Below are 19916 nucleotides of genomic sequence, written 5' to 3'. Positions count from 1 at the left end.
TTTAAAGCCATTGGACCCTTTCGGTACAGAAAAAAAAAAAAAGGTTCACAGATTTACAAATAACTTACAGGATTTACAGAAGGTAGTGGTGAAAGACTTCCCTTGAAATATTATTCCATGAAATGCTTTACTTTTTGAGAAAACAGTAAAACAATATCAATTCTTGTTAGCGAGAATTGCGGATTTATTTTAAACACATGTCATGACACGGCGAAACGCGCGGATACACGGTGGGTTTCCCGTTATTTTCTCCAGACTCCGATGACCGATTGAGCCTAAATTTTCACAGGTTTCTTATTTTATATATAAGTTATGATACACGAAGGCTGGGCCTTGGACAATAGTGTTTACCAAAAGGGTCCAATGGCTTTAATAGCAAAGTGTGGATGATGTTTTTCATTGTGTATTAATGAAAATTATTTGTTTGTTTTCACTGAACACTGTACATTGTCTAGGAAACGACAACTTAAGTGTGTACTGCTTGTACTCCAAAAAAAAAAAAAACGTAATAATTGACAAGTTTCTTAATAGAAATCCGTTTTTATTTTTTATTTGTTTACAGTGGTTTTAGTATGCCATTTGGCAAACCCTTGGATGTCAAAGGTCATAGCCAGGCACTGTAGCCAGGATTCTCAATCAGAAGGGTGTGTTCTTTGTGCTTTGGGCACTGTTAGTCTGAATGTCTCTTCAATCATGGAGCTATTCAACCATGCTTCAAAAGATTAGAATGTGAGATTGGTATTCATGATCAGGGACAGTTGTTTTTAGGAATTGTCTTGTATGTACAGACATGGAGCAATAAACTGCTTTGCTCCATGGTACAGTAGATACCTGTATTCCAGTGCGACCACCAGCACATTCTGCTGAACCCTGACATTGGTGCCAAATACTGGAAAATTCCATATCATATGATATATTATTATTGTTTTATTATTACTCATTTTAAGTGATGTTTTAGCATTTTTAACATTCTGGCAGTCCAACGCTTTGAGAAACTCCATATAAACATGCATCATATTTTTTTATTTTTTTTATTTTTATAACTGTTAACAAAGCTTTTTAAATCTTTAATAACTTTTAATCAATAATTAAGATGGCTTAATGTATGATGTACCAACCACGTTTACTTTAACACTAGGGTTATACACCTCATGCATGAATGGGTATCATGGCTAATTGGCTGTTACAAAGTTAAGTTCCATTGATCCTGCATGGAGGAATGCACTTTGCACAGCTGAAACCATTCACTGAAGCATACAACAAAACATAAGTTTCTTTGAAGGCAGGGTACTTTTTGTATAGTTGCAGCCAAGACCAATATCTTCTAGTGTATCGCTATGCACATAAAACAAAACACATGTGTAGCATTTCTGCTTATTGGTCACTGCAGTTGCAAGCAAATATTAAAAGAAAACACCGTTGTTGCATAGAAGTATGTGCTTTCAGATGCCTGTGAATGGCTTCATGCCAAAAGCCAATAATTTTGACGTCTTTCTCTTCCAGTTTTAATGGGTCTAGGTACTTTTTGTAAGTGTAATACAAACCACAATGTCCACAGATTTACATTAAACTTAAACAATTTGAAGATAATGATATAGTAGAAAGCTTCCCTTAAAACATTACAGTTGAGGTGATGTAGTTTTGAGAAATTAGTATAACAATGTCGCAATAAAGCAAGACAGTTCTCTAAGAACAACTCTACATCTGGCAAGTAGATACACACATGGTGTTACCGCAAACCAAAAAATACATTGATACATGTACCTCACCATGCAATGCCTCAAATCCTATATAATGTCGCAATTATTATTTTAGTCTGAGTTTTGCATGTAAAAATGTATTATGCGGAACAAACAATTCGGAAGAGTTGAAATGTGCTCAAATCCTGCGAAACATTCACAGCGAAAACAGCCCTGTGTGATCCTCAAAATTTGCATCGCATTTGCTTTCGCAGGAAGTATGAACCGGGCTTAACCTGTAAAAAAATGTTGAGCAATTTTCATGTTATAAATTGTGCTACTTTTTTGTGTTATTTTATATTAATAATTGTGCATGTTATAGGTCTATTATTTAAACAGGTAATCCCATTAATAGGCCCTACAATTATGGATTTTAGTTTAATATTTCCAATAAATAGGCCTACATTACCAGTGGGCTTTTGGTATTTTCTGTCAGCATTGACATTGTACATAATGTACACATACACACATAAAATCAATGTGTACCTTGTCAGCTTGTGAAGCAAACCTTGCTCTATGATCAAGATGAATTTAGAACAGGAATGTACACAGTGAAAATAATAAACAAGTAGTTTTTTTATGGTAAATCACACCCTTAAAAAGTCTAAAATACAGTGCATTCAAATTCATGAAATATTTCTGGCAGTCTGCCAGCATTGAGTGGCTGGGATTGGGGGTTATGCTTGCTTGAACCCCACCTGCATGCTTCAAAGTTTGACTTTTTGTTGTGTGTACACAAACTCTGTACAGTATATGAAAGTTGCGCCTTGGTACCTGATAAATTCCAGGATGGAAAATTTGGTTTCATTTCTAACAGTGGATTTTACAGTTCTGGACATTTTTTTAGACACTGGTATTTTTGGGCGATAGACTAAGAGTTTGTAACGTTAAATAAAAATTAATCTGAGCTGAGGTTTACTAAGCTTATGCGTATGTTGAGATGCACCAAGAGAGAAGACTGGTGTTTGAATCTTTTTACATACATGTACAATATGTATTGATGGTTTAAAAAGCATTCAGTGCAGCTCAATGGTATGATGTCTGTAACATAGTTGACACAAATTTGAAGACAAATAAACACCTTCAGATGAGAGATCAGATAAGAACTTTGAAGGGGTTCAAGGTTCATTTCATTTTCCATAGTATCAATACATAAAAGATATTATTACTCAAGAGCGATCAGTTTAAAAAAATGCATAAATGTAATGGATACAATATCCAGTACAATATATCAAGATGTACAAAAATATGTTAAAGTCACCAACACGAGATAGTGACGCTTGCACAAGCTAAAAACATGCCCTCAAAGTTGAAACAATACCTGATTTTTGTTTACGTTAGGCTCCTTTAGGTTCACTAGGCCTACATCTGTCAGGTACCTTCCTCGACTTCCCCACTACCGGTAGCTGGAAAAATTGTTGGGATGGCGTCATGTTTTAGAAAGAACTTTTCTCTTAATGTCAAAATGTGTAGTGTATTCCGGACTCTCGAGCATGAAGTGTTTGCTGCACAGGGCTGGAAAAGACGTTGGACCGGACCACTTTGCAAACTGACCCAATCTTTAGTTGTTTTGCTGCATCCAGCAGCAATACACCTGGTCGACATTGCCGGAAAAATGCAAGAAAAACATTTTGTCGAAACGTACAAATTCACGACTAGGACTTGAATATACTTGCACGTACTTGTTCGATCGAGGCAAAGTATGCCTCGATTTACGTCACAAAAGGGGTAGGCGGAGTCACCCCCCACACAACTTTATTATTAAACAATTACTAAAATAATTATTTTATTCTTCAGGAACATTATTCTCTAATCTTTTAAGAAAAAAGATTCTTTTTCCAGGTGACTGTTATGATAATAATAACATTAATAATAAATCATACAAAGCGCTGGTATCTAGAAAAAACTATCCACTGTGCTAAAATATGACCAAGGGAAATATTAATGGAAGAAGGACTGAAGAGGTAAGTTTTGAGATTGGATTTGAATGAAGAAATGTTAGAAGAGGGATCCATTAAAGGAGCAGAGCCTGTAGGCAATGGTCCCTAAAGACACCATGCATTTTAACTGCATCGAGACACAGAATAAAAATTCTGGTCCGTAGTTGGGTAGCAATTGCACAGACTAAAAATAACACTTGGCATAGTGTACCCTACAAAAAACAAGTGACGTTTCTCATGTGTATCAATGGTGCTTATTAAAGATGAAAATGTATTGACCAAACGCCCCCGTCCGCCGCCGTGTGAACAAAGCAGACTGAACATTGTGCAGGGTCAAGGGCTTGGATTGATTTCTATTATTAAATCAACAGACATTGAGGTGTCAATAGTAAACACTGTCATCATTATTGTTGCAACCTCACTGATTCTGATTGAATGTAATGCAACTCAGATAGTTGACATTGATTGTATGGTTTGCTGGAAACTGAAATGTAGACACAATGAAAGGACTATCACAAAACACCTGCATGATGTAGTTATCACTATCAGACTCCGGCAGGCATTATGAATATAAGTATTGCAGGATTCTGTACTGCTACACAATACCTTAAATAGTTTCAAACTTAATGCCAAAACTTTATAAATAGTTGACTCAAGTAATAATTATTTCATTTTACATTGAGTTCATTACAATTTTCCGTATGACGGCGCTTTATATTAGTGCCCTGGTTATTGGGCCAAAAACATTATACAATGTAGGTCCCTGGGAAGTAACCTGGGCTGCCCTGGAACTCTAAAGGCTTTTTCATACACAATATCGTTTGATAGTTAGTAGCCCACTGGATGAGCTTAAGAGAACTGTGTGATTTGAAGATGTAATTGCCCCAAGAAGATTAAACTGTTTGCTAGATTTTATAATATGTATTGGCATACAGTCTGTGTATCGCTCTGATGGACGCAATCACAACCAGTTTAATGGAAGATGGAGACACATCATTATCATACATACGTGTGTAATTGTTAATTATTCTCAGATGAAAAGGAACAAATATGAGCATAAAACAAGTAGGTTACACAATGTTAAAGGAACACGTTGTCTTGGATCAGTCGGGTTGTGTAACCGTTTGTTATAAAATGCATGATTAGAAAGATATTTTAAATGTAGAATATAGTGATCCACACAAGTATCACTCAAAATTGCGTGGTTTTCCTTTTACCTCGTCGACTAACATGGTCGGCCATTTATGGAAGTCAGATTTTCGACTCCCATAAATGGCCGACCGTGTTAGTTCGCAAAGTAAAAAGAAAACCACGCAATTTCGAGGCAAATTTGTGTGGATCATTGTATTCTACATTTACAACATCTTTATAATGCATTACGGTTATAAACGCTTTTCAAAGACCAACTCGACCGATCCAAGGCAATGTGTACTGTTCCTTTAAGTAGCCCATAGGGTGAGTTGAAGTAGTGTTTACTAGCCTGTGGCAATTTGTACTGACCCCAGATGTAATAATGATACGTGTATGATTGTATCCAAACCAACCAACCAATTGAATATGTCCTGCAGCTCACTCCAGTATCCAGTGTGTCCATCTGCTTCTTTTACATCCATTAATAATATTCCTGTTACAATCTACGAACACACACACCCACATGCATACTGTACATTCCGTGGTATTTGCGCTTCATGGTAAAAAAATTAAAATGGTTATCGTTGAAGTTTTTATATTTGTTTTGAAACAAGAACACCTAGTGCTTCTTCTTCTGAAAAGACTTTATAAAAATATTCTTTATTGTTTTTGCGACAGCCTTGGGAGTAAAGGGTAAAAAGTGTACACAAAAGTCAGAAAAATCCTTGAAATTTAGGTTTTGAAAAAATAATTCTTGAAACAATAGGTGTTCAGATTTAAGCATTATGTATAAACAACAAAGAGTCATTAGTAAGGACAGCCAAAATTAAATATGCCTTTTTGAACTATTAACTTTTGAAAAATGGGAGTAAATTTTTACCCTCGTTTTACTGTCACGCGAGTCACAAAAAAATGATTATAGTATTTTTTCTATTATTGACACTCAACTTTTTTTTTTCTCTCTCACAATAGTGGTCTTTTCAAAGGGTCTTTCAAGAATTAATTATTTTTTTTACCTAGCCTTCTACTTTAAAAAAAAAAAAAAAAAAAAAAAACACCCTTGAGTTTGTCACGCGAAACTGGGTATTTTAAGACAGTATTCTAAAGTTAGATTTGGAGGGGGGCATCAATAAAGAAAAAATTTACTTATCAGATTTACATGTACTCAGCCTAACACAGTTTAATGCCATTAGAACTTGACACCAACATTGTGGTTTCTTATCAACCTACTCTGCCAAGCGCAGTGAGAAAAAAGTCCTTCCCCCTATCACAAAACAATATAATAATTTCTAGTAAGGGTTCTCTCTATGGGTTTGAGTGGTTCTGAAAAGAACTGGTGGTTTCACAACTCAACGTTTCGACCAGACGTGTTGTTAAACCACCAATTTTACCATGTTTAAGTCAAAGCCTGTTCAGATTATTTTTCCCTTTAAATGTTGCTTCAGGTGTTTCTTCCTTTGATGAAAAGATTCAATTTCAAGTTCTGAGTGTTCTGAATGAAATAAAATCCAGGGAATTATTTTGTCAAGCAGTTTTGTTTGACAAAACATTTACATAGAAGACTCGTCTTAATTTTTGCACACTGAATGCCAATTTGAGTAGCAAATCGTAAAGTTTGAGTAGCAACTTATAGGCATACAATTTGTGTACAAATGCTACTTGTGTACTAATCATGCTTCAAATTACATTGTTTTACTGGTCAAAAGCAATTGCATTTTAATAACAGCTGGTTTAAACTAAATACATGTACAGTGTATTGAGTGTTAATATTTGATAATGCCTTTTGTTGTAATTTCCTATTGTTTTCTGATAATCAGTTTAGTTGAACGAGTACAAACAATCAGACATAATTCTTCGTCTATGTAATATCAGAAACATACATACATACGTACATGTACTAAATGATTTGTCAAATTTACATTGGTACTGTGGTCGTGCTGTTAATAACACACTACAGTCTGTTCATGTGTACAAAACATTGTCTGCTGTATGACTCCAAAGGTTGAATATCATGTTTGCTGTAAAGAACGTAACATTTCTATGAACTTATCAACATGTGAACAACTTTGTTTGTCAAAATTACAATAGAATTGATAGAAATGAGCCTTTTCATAGTATGAATAACTGCGCACCCATTGTACTAATAGATGATGTGTACACTGTACACACACTAAACTTTCCACAACTGGCTTATGGGTGGTAAATGCCCAGAACAACTTTGAAAAGTCCTTTTTCTTTGTGGTAGGTTGACTTTGTTTCCCCTTTGCAAAGTGGGATACATGGTGCTGGAATTCATGCTTAAAATCTTACTTTTCAGAGGGTTATTGTGAAATTCCCATTGTATTTTTGTTTTAGTCTTTTGGGCCAACTTCCACCATTGTTTATCATTAGACCTAGCTCATGCTAATTTCTCCTTTAAGTTAACCCAACAAATGGTGGTGTTTAGGAGGAGCATGGGAGGGGAGAGCTTTTTGGGGCGGGATTCAGTTTGACTCCGGTTTAGTTTTGATCAACTGGAAAGTTCTCTGATGGTATTTCATGGTTTTTTATTAGAGACCGTTGTTGTTTGATTGATTTTTTTGTTTACATGTGAGTGACTCACTTGGGTTGATGGGTTGTGTACATGTATGTTGTACTGAAAACCAATGGAGTTTTGCTTTATTGCATTTCTCTGCTGTTTGTGAATCAAATTAGATCAATCTTTGTGTGATTCTTTTTGTGGTTAAAATTAGTTATCTCTGAGTAGAAGGCATTGGTAGCCTCTTGAGTTGGAAATCATCTTTGTTGTTTACGTTTCTGGCATAGCAGAGTGATTTTCCATAACATTTGCTTTGAACACATGTGGGGGTGTAATGATGTCTTGTGAATGTGCATTACTTTATTGAAAATGTTTGCAAATCAGCCAACTATTTAAATTTCTAGATTTTAATAAACGCATCATCCAACTTACAAAATGTCACGTGGTGGTCACAGTTTAACACAGATATTTAATTTGGTTTTGACATGTACAGTATTATACAATGTGGTTATTTCGTTTTAACAAAACAAAGCAAAAGGAAACAGAATGTAGGGGGCGTGTTGGAGTTTGAATTAACAATTAATTCCTTGAGTGTTACCAATCACTTTATCTTTAAAAAGTAAAATAAATTAATGACTGATATTTGTTATATAACCAAATATAGTGGAACCATCAGTCATGTCAGTGTGCCCAAATCATCATTGATTAAACATGGTACAATTTTTACATCGGCCACTCAGTGGATGTTGATCTATAATTTATGTCCAGGGCAATTACATCGGCCACTCAGTGGATGTTGATCTATAATTTATGTCCAGGGCAATCTACACAAGGATTTTATTTAATTTGCAGACTTCCTTCTTATTATACATTTGAAACATACTAAGAAATGTAGAAAGAAGAAAACACACATAAATTTTGAATATCCAAATTATTTTTTAAATTCAAAGTTTATTACATCAGCAGTCAACCAGCTCTTGGTTTTAAAAAAGGGCGAGCCCAAATTTGTTAGGTACAACATAAAAATGTTATAGAAAACATTCCAAACAAATATCAATTTTATAATTAAAGGTCTATATGTGTGTGTATCTCAAATAACTTGGAGAAATTGGTAAGAAAAAAATTCATCTACGATCACAGATTTACACAAAAATTACAGAGTTTAACATGTCAATTGATATGATATTTCTTTCTGTCTGAAATATCATATTTGATGAGAAATAAATAAAACCAATTTCCTTTTTTAATTTTTATCGCTCAGTGAGCGTTTGAAAAAAGATAAATTGGAATCGATGTCATGCACAATGTGTAATTAGTTTTCAGTATTTTCTCGTGACCCAGACCGCTAATCGTTTTCAAAATGTCTACAGTTGTCAGTATGATATTGATGGATTATATTTAAAGCAATCGCACAACATCGGTAAACAGTATGACCAAAGGCCCACACTTTGTGTTTCACATCTTATATAAAATAACAAACCTGTGAACATTTAGGCTCAATCAGTCCCCATCGGAGTCGGGGGAAAACAACGTGAAAACCCTCCCTTGTTTCCTCACATTTCGCCATGTCATGACATGTGTTTAAAAAAATCTGTTATTCTCGGTATATCGAGAAGTGATCATTGATAATTTTTCAGCATTTTGATCATCGTTTTAATGTTTTTTCAAAAAGTAAAGCATGTCATGGAATAATATTTCAAGGAAAGTCTTTCACCATTACCTTTCTGTAAACCCTGTAAGATATTTGTAAATCTGTGAACTTTTAATTTTTGTTCTGTTCAGAAACTGTCCAATGGCTTTAAAGTGCTTACACTGCCATCAACTGTTTTGTAAGCAAAAACAGTTCTGTAAATGTACATGTATATAACTTTTAAACCAATCATAATTCGTCGGTCGTACCACAAACTGACCCAACTGACACAAAATCACACATTTTCGCAAATTTGTTTTAAAACAAATTATTGACAAACTCAATGCTGTTAACATTATCAGCAAGTTTCAGTGCCTAATATGTAATGGTTTGGTAATTACACTAATTAGTATAAACGACGCATCGCTGGACTTGCCATTTTGTCTTTTCACAAAGTGACCTATCTAGATACGTCGCTTTACCAATAGTTAAACTATGCGCTACAGCGCGCACGATTATGGCGCGCACGCGAATTTGCGTACCACGAAGTGACCTAACTGGGGAGCGTAGTAATTTCACAAAGTGACCTATCTTGATAGGTCTCTATTACGCATTGGTTTGTACACAGCGCGCTGCAGGCAAAAATGAAATTTTCATTTTTACAAAGTGACCCATCTGTTTAGGAATTAATTACTTATTAAAATAGTTTTAGGGATTACAACACATTGATAGTTCTGTATGAATAAAGTATTCAGTTTTGTTTGTCATAAAATAATACAATAAAGTTGGTAAACAGACTCCGAAACAGCAGTTTCAAAAGTGATTTTCTTTGAACACGTTTTTTAAAACAGTGAACGAGTTACGAACGACGAATTATTATGTTTATGATTTTTAAGTCTGTAACAAAAACAGCTGGCTGGGCAAACTACTACATTACATTAATAGTCAACAAAAGTAAACCAACACCCAAACAATTGGGTAAAATTACTATTATTTTAAAGCCATTGGACCCTTTCGGTAAACAGTGTTGTCCAAGGCCCACACTTTGTGTACCACAACTTCTATATCAGATAACAAACCTGTGAAAATTTAGGCTCAATCTGTCAACGGAGTCGGGAGAAAACAACAAAAAACCCATGACATGTGTTTAAAATAAATCCGTGATTCTCGTTAATGAGAATTTATATTGTTTTGCTGTTTTCTCAAAAAGTAAAGCATTTCAAGGAATAATATTTCAAGAGAAGTCTTTCACCATTGCCTTCTGTAAACCCTGTAAGTTATTTGTAAATCTGTGAACTTTCTTTTTTCTGAACCGAAAGGGTCCAACTATAGAACAAAACATTTTAGGCTTGAGAAGAGTGTGTAACAACTTCCCACAATAACACTTCATTTGGGTTATTTCAGAACTACATCATACTTCAAGTTTAACACTCTGTCAAGGAACAATCTTTGATCTAGTTCCATGTTCTCCTAAATGAACCCAAGTCTCGACAATCCTTTTGTTTTTGGTTTTAATTCGCCTTGAACACCTAGCTGGGTGGATTATGTGCCCAGTGCAAGTCTTTATTTTTATGATAATTTTTTTTCTTATTGTTAGGCCTAAAAAAAATATAGGTTGGATTGCCCTATCCCGACCCACCGTAAAAGTAGCAAAATCTCGGTCGCGGTTAAAAAAAAAAATTATTTTCGTTTTCTTTTTTTCTCCTCTTTTTACTTCTGAATTTTGATTTCATGAATATTTTATGCTTCCAAATTGGAAGATTTGACACAAATATTAGTTTTTGGTCGGCAGTCATAATTATCCAGTGCAACAGTCGTGGTTTCAACATTCACAAAAACGCAACGTACAAAATGTAGATCGATTTCCCTCACACGCACAGATAGGGTGAGCCTGTGTCATGTATCACATCACATCCCTGTTTATCCGACTCATGCTTTCACAAGGAACCAGTCGAATACTCTATTGAACAGCAGAGGGCACTGTTGCCAGTAATGCCCATATATGGTATCGCTCGTTTATTGAACGGACGAAAAACATGGTGAATGAAATGACTCTTGGAAATTGTTTTTGAAAGAATTTGCCAAAATAATGACGCAAAAAGAGCGATTGAAGCGAGATAAAGATGATTAATACCTTGCTTGCTTGACAACTTGATCTTTCATGAAATATTAATGCAGTTTTGGGCGTTCTTTGACATCTAAAAAAACAAAACCAAAAAAAAAAACCAAAAATGACCGACCGACCCAAGCAAAAAATCGGGTGAAAGGGCAATTCAACATATTTTTTTTTAGGCCTTAAATTATGATTATTACCTTTAAGGGCATGGGTGTATTAACAATGCACCGAGCCTTCCTCACTAACATCCCATTTTGAAGCAATGCGGGAGGTCTGTCATTCCGGAGTACGTTCGATGCATATGTAGTGCTATCCAGTGATGCGTTTCATAGCACATGTTCATTCATTTTATTTAACATACAAGATGTGCATAATTACCCACAGCATGGCAAGTGATCCAACAGTGGTGTTATCTGAATTGGGGACAAGGGTTTCAACATCTGGACATGATCCAATTTGCAATACCCTAAGCTTACATGTACAACACTCCCACTCCTCCTACAGACCCCATGCATGACCTCACACTCTCAAAAAAGAGGCAGATCATTGGACAATCGCTGTTCTCTGTGCGTACAAATATGCGCGTGGCCTCAGCGTACCTGCAGTGTTTTGCGTTATGCAAGGGGGAGCTGTTGATTTCTTACACAATATAGAACGCGCCTCCGAATAATGCGCGTAGTTTTGGTGTCAGCTCTCTTTTATGCATGTTTGTATACAATTTTGAACCCAAAATGACACCTAGGATAGGCACATGTGAGTAGGCTGCGGTTCTTGCAAGGGGTCCATATCCAATTGCCTTAAGTCAAGAATTTGGAAGGATTTTGGCCACCATACCCATCATATGGTAGACCATTTCAATACAAACGGCTTTGTGTGGAGGGAAGGAAAAAGGTGATGGAAGGATGTGATGGACCCCACTCTATCCAAATTGCCTATTGTAGTCCGTCGGGATTCTATAACTGCAGCTTTAGTGTAAAAAAAACCCAGTGTAGATGTTCCTCTTTTTAACACCATGCTACACTATGATGACATTTTAGAACTCAATTTGGAGATCACATAATTTTGCAATCTTGGTATTATTTATTTGTAGTATTTTGCATGGTTGAAATACGATGAAAAGGTTTGCAGTAACACCATGTTCTGAAATAAACCGTTGATTTCAACTGGACTTTTCAATCACTATGCTTTAGATCAGCTTTCAGAGCATACTAATTGAAAACCAACATTTCTTGTCAGAACAACCCGAACTCATTGTTATTCATTATTTGTTTAGAGATAATAATTAGTTTCTGGCAATGTTATTATTATTAAGAGAATAAAAGTGTTGTGACTCGTTCTTTCACGGCCGTTTAGAACCTTGCAGGGTCGTTGCTGTGAGAAAAAGGCCCTCGCCAACTTACCGCGGGGCCAACTTATCGACATCGATCGCATCGCCCGTAATAGGGTCTTGCACAAGGACTAGCGCGGAATATCCGCTCACAACCAGTTATAAACACTGGTCACTCATTATTAAAGGTTTAAACACCCCCTTGAACGCGCTCTCCACCATTAGGAATAGCAACTGTCTGAGGTATTATGAATACTCACTCCAAAATACCTACATGTGTAGTTTCAGTGCAGTAACTGTTGTTAACTAAGCTTGGGCGATATCACGATATTATCGAATATCACGATATTAATTTGGAAACGATTTCGATATCGGATGGATTTGGTTTTAATCGAAATATTGCGATATATCGCGATAATCGCGATAATCTCGATATATCGCTATATCGCTTAAATATCGCGATGTAATTGCTAGCTGAGACATCCATAGGTTTGGAGTAAAACCAGAAGAATAGGTCATTAAAACACCTCTTATGCTATGACTGTCTCTTGTACAACTTTTACTTGGAGTTTGAAGACTGATGATGTCAATCTAATTATTCGCGATTATATCAAATATCGCGATGTATTGTCGGCGATATATCGTGAATAAAATATATCGATATCGCCAAAGCTTATTGTTAACAATTTTTGCCAAACCAGTTACCACTTGTCATATCTCCTGCCAGTGAAGCTGACTTTACATCATTTAGATGAACAAGTTTTTGTACTGAAATCCGAGAGTCTCAAATTACATCCAGACAAGTGTATTTGTGTGTTCAGTCTCCAGATTGAATCATGGTGAAGATAGTCCCCTTCAAAGGTCAGAAGTATGAGGATATTGTCAAGAGATGTACAGCAAGTGGTAAGCCATGGGAAGATCCTGAGTTTCCTGCAACTAATGCTTCTCTCTTCAACAAACGAAGCTCTCCAGGAACTATTGAATGGAAGAGACCCACAGTGAGTAGCAAGAAAAACATTCATATTTGCAGAGATGTGATATCTCCGTTTTGCCCCCTTTTTTTCTTCTTTCTTCTTAAATTTCATTTAGATCAAATTCATAAGAACATAAAGATAAAACCATATCTCTGGATGCATTCAAGCAAAAAGAGACGTTAAAAGTCGACCCTTGTAATTTTCATTTGTTGTATGTATCTGAAAAGGGCAAGTGCAATGCTCGGCTATTTGTAAACTCCATGTTTATACAACCTTAATTGTTCAAAAGTTGTGAAAGATGAAACACCAACTGTGATATGAGTAACTGAAACAAAGACAAAGGGGTTTCAAACTCTTAGCATGCACACATACAGCCCACAGGCGTCCTGCGTATTACTTCAAATACTGCCGCGAAAGGCCCTCGGAATTTGACGAGTTGTAATTTTTGTTCTGAACATGTGACTAACATGCAACAAGCAGCTGTACTATCAGATAGAATGTTACATGTATCTTGACCCGACAACAGTCTGAAATTAGTGTGGTGCCCATACGTTATCTGTACATACATTAATGTGCAGACGTTATCTGTACATAACAGAGACACTCATACTCAGTTTCAAAGGTGTATGTTGTTAAGGGAATCAATGTGTGGTGTAGAGGTTTTCAACTATTGGTTTAAACCCGCGCCGAGGCCTGGATTTGATAATTTAACCAAGACGAAGTCAAGGTAAATTATCAAGAACCAGGCCTCGGCGGGTTTAAACCACTAGTTGAAAACAGATTGAACACACTTTGATTCCCATTCATAAATACCTTTTCGGTCAAAAAACGTCAACACTTTTGGTCAAAAGGTAAAATAAATGCGAAAACTATAATTATTCAATGATTTCTTTCAACACAACACCCCTCCAGCTATAAAACGGTTAGGCCCTCGGGTAAACAACTCCTTATAAGGACATGCTGTGTTTGCCGCGCGAATCGCATGATGTTGCACAACTGTTTCAGCCGCTGCTCTCGACCAATAGCAATGAAGAAACTGTCTAATACGCACAAGTGCAAGCGCGCGTCACGCCCGTGTTAAAAGACTTTTTACAGGTGCCATATCATCCGTTTAAACAACACCTCATGATGCCCTCTCGACCAATCAGAATGGATAAACTGTCTTAGGTATTTTATGAATATTGTTTTCAATCACTTTTATAGTATTTTTGCGTCATTGAGATGACATTGAAAACTTCAGTGCACAACTGTTAATTAAATAGCTTATTTCTCTGTAATGAAATTGCCAACAAAAAACTCATCCATGTTGATTGCATTACATTATAGAATTTCCCAGATTGCAGAGTACATGTAAGCACGCTTCCTGCTCACAAGCTTTTGTGCTCTTTCAAGTTTCACACTTCGAGCTCACAGTTCAGGTTATGTTTTTAAACCGCCCATAACATCCTAGATTTTCTGTTCAGATTAATGGAGTTCTATTAGGTTAAAACTTTGCTTCAAATTGGGGCTCTGTTGATTGATTTGATCATGAAGATTGGAGCAAAATGAAATTTCAACCCATGAAGAACATAGTACAAGCTTGCTCGTAATGAAATACATAGGGACACCATGATTTTAAACATTCGTTGAGAAAAACAACTAAAACCCTAAAGATGCTGATAATGAAAGGGCCTGTGATTTTCATCTCTGTTTTTGCTATTTGTGTCATGCCTTTAGGCATGTTAGGTCCATTAAAATGGATCATTAACTGATGAACGTATGAACTGTAAATCCTGCATAATGAGTTATAAAAAGCATGAGACTGTTATTTTGTGTATGACAGGAGTTGAATGATAAACCTCATCTTGTGGTAGAAGGCCCAAGTACAGGAGATGTTAGTCAAGGACAGCTTGGTAACTGCTGGTTCGTTGCATCATGTGCTAACCTTGCACAAGAAAAGGAACTATGGGAAAGGGTAGGTATCTTAAGAAATAGAGAACTTATAATTAGGAGCAACTTGAACCTAAGATGACTTCTTTTGCTTAAAGGCAGTGGAAACTATTGGTATTTACTCAAAATAATTATTAGCATAAAACTTACTTGGTAACGAGTAATGGCGAGAGGCTGATAGTACGTGTATAAAACATTGTGATAAAGGGCTCCCTCTCAAGTGATCTAGTTTTTGAGAAAGAAGTAATTTTCCACGAATTTGATTTTGAGACCTCAGAATTAGATTTTCAGGTCTTGAAATCAAGCATCTGAAAGCACACAACTTCGTGTGACAAGGGTGGTTTTCCTTTCATTTTTATCTCGCAACTCAGACGACCAATTCAATTGAGTGTCTTGAAACCGAATATTGAATTAGGACTTCAATAATGCTAGTTGTATATATTTTTGCAATTTAACAGAAGAAAGAATAATGATTCCCATGAAAATGTTAGGGCGTTTTTCGTACCACAGTAAGCTTCAATGTCATATGTCATAACAGCCTCGTTCAATAAGTTTCAACAAGAAGAACAAAGCTTATGAAGCCATTCAGACCTTTTGTCTCATAGTTTGTTTTATCAAATTGCATTTCCTATGATAATGTAAATCAAAACAAGTTGGCTTTCCTGTTGTATGTCCTTAGGGGATCCCCCTTGTCTACTAAATACTACCATTTTCAGATACAGTACATAAAGTATGAAGTTGACAAATGCACTTCTTGAGTGTATTTCTTGATCATTATAGTGTATTGATTGTGTACATGATTGTATAAATGTAGGTATTACCCGACTACAAGAGTCAAGACTGGGATGATGAGAACCCTAAGCAGCACAGTGGTGTATTCCATTTCCGCTTCTGGCGTTTCAATCAATGGCTTGATGTAGTCGTCGATGATCGACTACCAACTCACAATAATAAGCTAGTCTATGTTCATTCCAAGGAGCGGAATGAATTCTGGAGTGCCTTACTTGAGAAAGCATATGCCAAGTAAGTAGTTACACATCAACCTCACCTCAAATATTGTATTGTAACCACAGGGCACAATATTCAAAGATATAAAGTAGCATATTGACTTGAAAAGTGGTCATATAAATCTTCATTTAAATGGGTTGGCTAGGAACTGTCGAGTCGTCAGCGTAGATGGTTTCATCAAAGCATTCATGTTTCTACTGGGTAGCCTCATTAGCTTGCTATCCAATTTTTTTTTTTTTTTTTTAAGAATTTTTTTTTTTTAAGAATTTATTTCTAGTGATTACTCAAATGTACATTAAGTAAAGACACTTTTTGATGTCTAGAAATGCTGTAGTTTCCTACATGATGTGCGCATGAATGGGGATTTAAAACAATAATAATTCAATTTAGTGTACCCAAACATGATATTCTTCCTACTTAAGGCCAATTAAAATTAAAAAACAGTTGATCGTCCCCGCCCGCATCCCTTTTTGGGGCCGCATCCTTTTATTTACTATTTTTCTATTTTTGTAAAAACAAATTTTAAAAAATATAACGTGACGCTCTCGATCACTTGTAACCATCTGTTTCATAAAACAATTTTAGTGATTGCCTACCAGCAAATCTTTTTAGTGTTATCCGACCCTGTTAAAATGTTAGTGTTAACACAGGTCCTCATGCAACTAACAGGTATAAATAAGTTTGCGGTTGATTCAAACTGATGAATTGGTGGCCTGTTTGATTTGAAATACTTAGCGGCCATCTTGAAAAAAATAGTAAATAGTAAGGCCCTCATCCTCCTCTTTTTTGAAAAAAACCCCGGACGATCAACTCGTATTTTTTGTTATTTTGCATAAGTTAAATTTGTTATTTTTCCTTTTGGAATTTTTGTTTAGCTAAATCACGTTCGAATCGCCTGAAACCCTGAGTGTACCACAAACTAGACCATTTGTATCAAAGTCTCTTCTCAAAGAAATAACGTTGAGTTGTTTTGATTTGTTTTTGACTACTCTGAGTGGTTGTTTTTGATTGTTTTTGACTAGGCTGAGTGGTTGTTTTTTATTGTTTTTGACTAGGCTGAGTGGTTGTTTTTGATTGTTTTTGACTAGGCTGAGTGGTTGTTATGAGAATCTGGATGGAGGAAACACTGCAGATGCATTGGTTGATTTCACTGGTGGAGTTGCTGAATCCATCTCTCTAGTTGATGAAAATTACCTCCAGGACTTTGAGAAAAAGAAAAAACTCCACAAAGACCTCAAGAAGTACAGTGAGAGAAAGTTTCTAATGAGTGCATCTATTAAGGTAAAGTCTTTGGTTTATGTATTACAAGAAATAATTCAATGTAACATTTATTTTCACTCCGTGCAACGGGTGTGCTTGACAGCTTGATAAGGGAAACATGAAGAGTGAGGACCAGGTCCAAAATGGTGAATATGCCTTTAAAAATAGAACAACGGCAAAACAGCATGGACACAAAATATTATACCGGCAACTATATTATAAAACTGCTTCTACAATTTTGTATGCTTAAAAGTGAAATCCTATTTGACAAGGAAGCCAATTGTAGAGAAAACACAAAGTGATGGTAGTGGGAGTACTAAGGGTGAAACTAAAGAGGACTTGAGTTTGTTTTCCATCCCATTGGGACAGAGATAATGGCAGATTATTCTAGCTAACTGAGTAGGTTACATGTACGTATAAAGTGTGCTGAAAGAAGCTGCTTCTGGGTTGAGGAATGTGAAGTGGACTTGATGACCAGGTATAGACCTTAATCACATTGTCATCATCTTGTTCATGTTCCCTGTTTCCAATAACAGCAATGAATGCTAACATTCGCTAACAAATTGCACATGGCACCAGACTATATGACCAGCCTCAGTTTGGTTACCATGAGTTGGAATTGAGTAAAATCAAGATGACCACACGGTGGTAAAGGTCAATTTGTGGCCAGTTGTGACTAGATCTGAAACTATCAGTAGGTGGGGTAAACGTTATAAGAAATAGATAATGTAATGTAGGACTAATAAATCAAATTGACTTGGTACACATTTTTATTTGTGGGACAATCAGTCTTGACAATTTAACCTAGGGATCCAAATACCTATAAATACATGTAAGTGGCTTTAATTATTGTGAAACCAAAATGATTATTGTTTTAACCAACTGGAATGAGAGATTTGACGAGAAGGATTAGTCAGAACATTACATTATTCTTGTAACCACATTTGCACATAATATTGGTGATAACATTAGTGATACAAAGTAAAGAGTGACTGATAAACTACACAGTGGACTCAAAGTTGAATCCTTGACAATACTTGTTGGTCATCTCAATCAGCTTGTTTCACCCAAAGCAATAACATGTTGTTGTATTGGATACAGGTGAAATCAGCTGAGGAGATGGAAGCAAAGACTGATGTTGGATTGGTCAAAGGTCATGCATATGGAGTGACTGCTGTAAAGACTGTCAAGCTTGGTGCTGCTGGCATGTTAGCAATCTTTAATAAGGAGAAGATACATCTTGTTAGATTGCGCAATCCATGGGGTGAAAAGGAATGGAATGGTGCCTGGAGTGATGGGTAAGAACTATAGCTAACTGCAATCAGAAGTCGAGTTACTAGACTTAGGCCATATCTGAATAGGCAGCTACAGCTAAAGGCTGGGCAGCCTCGCTACCATGGGCAGCGCAGCGTATCGTTACGGCTCGTCACTAACCTCTGGGAGGGGTGTACTGGGAAACAACGCTGATTGGCTGAGGAAATTGTTTTGCATTAGATGTTAAGTTTAATTAGGTTCAATTCTTTCCACCATGTAAACGTCAGGTACAAAGTTTGTTTACTTTCTCTTAAATGTGGGTTGTATAACTCTCTGGACTGTAGTTTTAAAAATATTAACATTCTTAATTGTAAATGCCAAATTTGGGAAGAAAAAATATGTGGGTCATTTATTGTATCAGGACTGATACAGCCTAATATTTTTAGCTTGACTTTGACACTACCAAGTACATACATTAGGAAGACCTAATTTACCCAAATAAGATATGAGTCATAATCATGGAATGGCCGACCGCCTTCCTTTCTTACTTCCTATAGGAAACATCAGTTCACTCATTAAATCAAAGGGTGATGGCAGCAGGGACAAAACACCAAAGGCATTTTGTATCACCCCCATCAAAGATTGGAGCGCTTTACAAAAACTGACACAAAAAATAATGCAATAAGACGGATACACAGAAAAGAAAAAAAATTACAAGCAAATGACATTATGACCTTTTAATAAAACAAATTGATGTCTAATTTTTAAAGACAGTGGACACTATTGGTTTATTATCAAAGACCAGTCTTTTCACTTGGTGTATCTCAACATATGCATAAAATAACAAAGCTGTGACAATTTGAGCTCATTTGGTCGTCGCAGTTGCGAGATAATAATGAAAGAAAAAAACACCCTTGTCACACAAAGTTGTGTGCTTTTAGATGCTTGATTTCAAGACCTCAAATTCTAAATCTGAGGTCTCAAAATCAAATTTGTGGAAATTTACTTCTTTCTCATTACTTCAGAGGGAGCCGTTTCTCACAATGTTTTATACTGTCAACCTCACTTGGGAATGGGAATAGGAATAGGA

General features: G+C 36.0%; 1 protein-coding gene across 2 annotated transcripts in view; it reads left to right on the top strand.

The window, feature by feature from the left end:
* The window catches only part of LOC139945473 (calpain-5-like), a 38627-nt gene that overhangs the window by 3776 nt on the left and 14935 nt on the right, over positions 1-19916 (top strand). For both annotated transcript variants that reach the window (XM_071942827.1, XM_071942826.1), the window contains exons 2-6: positions 13223-13399; positions 15198-15329; positions 16119-16327; positions 17401-17593; positions 18674-18870. In XM_071942827.1, coding sequence (XP_071798928.1) covers positions 13238-13399; positions 15198-15329; positions 16119-16327; positions 17401-17593; positions 18674-18870 — 893 coding nt within the window. In that variant the 5' untranslated portion in view covers positions 13223-13237. The remainder of the gene's footprint in view (positions 1-13222; positions 13400-15197; positions 15330-16118; positions 16328-17400; positions 17594-18673; positions 18871-19916) is intronic.

The sequence above is a fragment of the Asterias amurensis genome, chromosome 12 (assembly GCF_032118995.1).
Source record: "Asterias amurensis chromosome 12, ASM3211899v1".
NCBI classification, from domain to species: Eukaryota; Metazoa; Echinodermata; class Asteroidea; order Forcipulatida; family Asteriidae; genus Asterias; species Asterias amurensis.
Note: the sequence above shows the minus strand (reverse complement) of the source record. Positions and strands in the feature narration are given on the sequence as shown.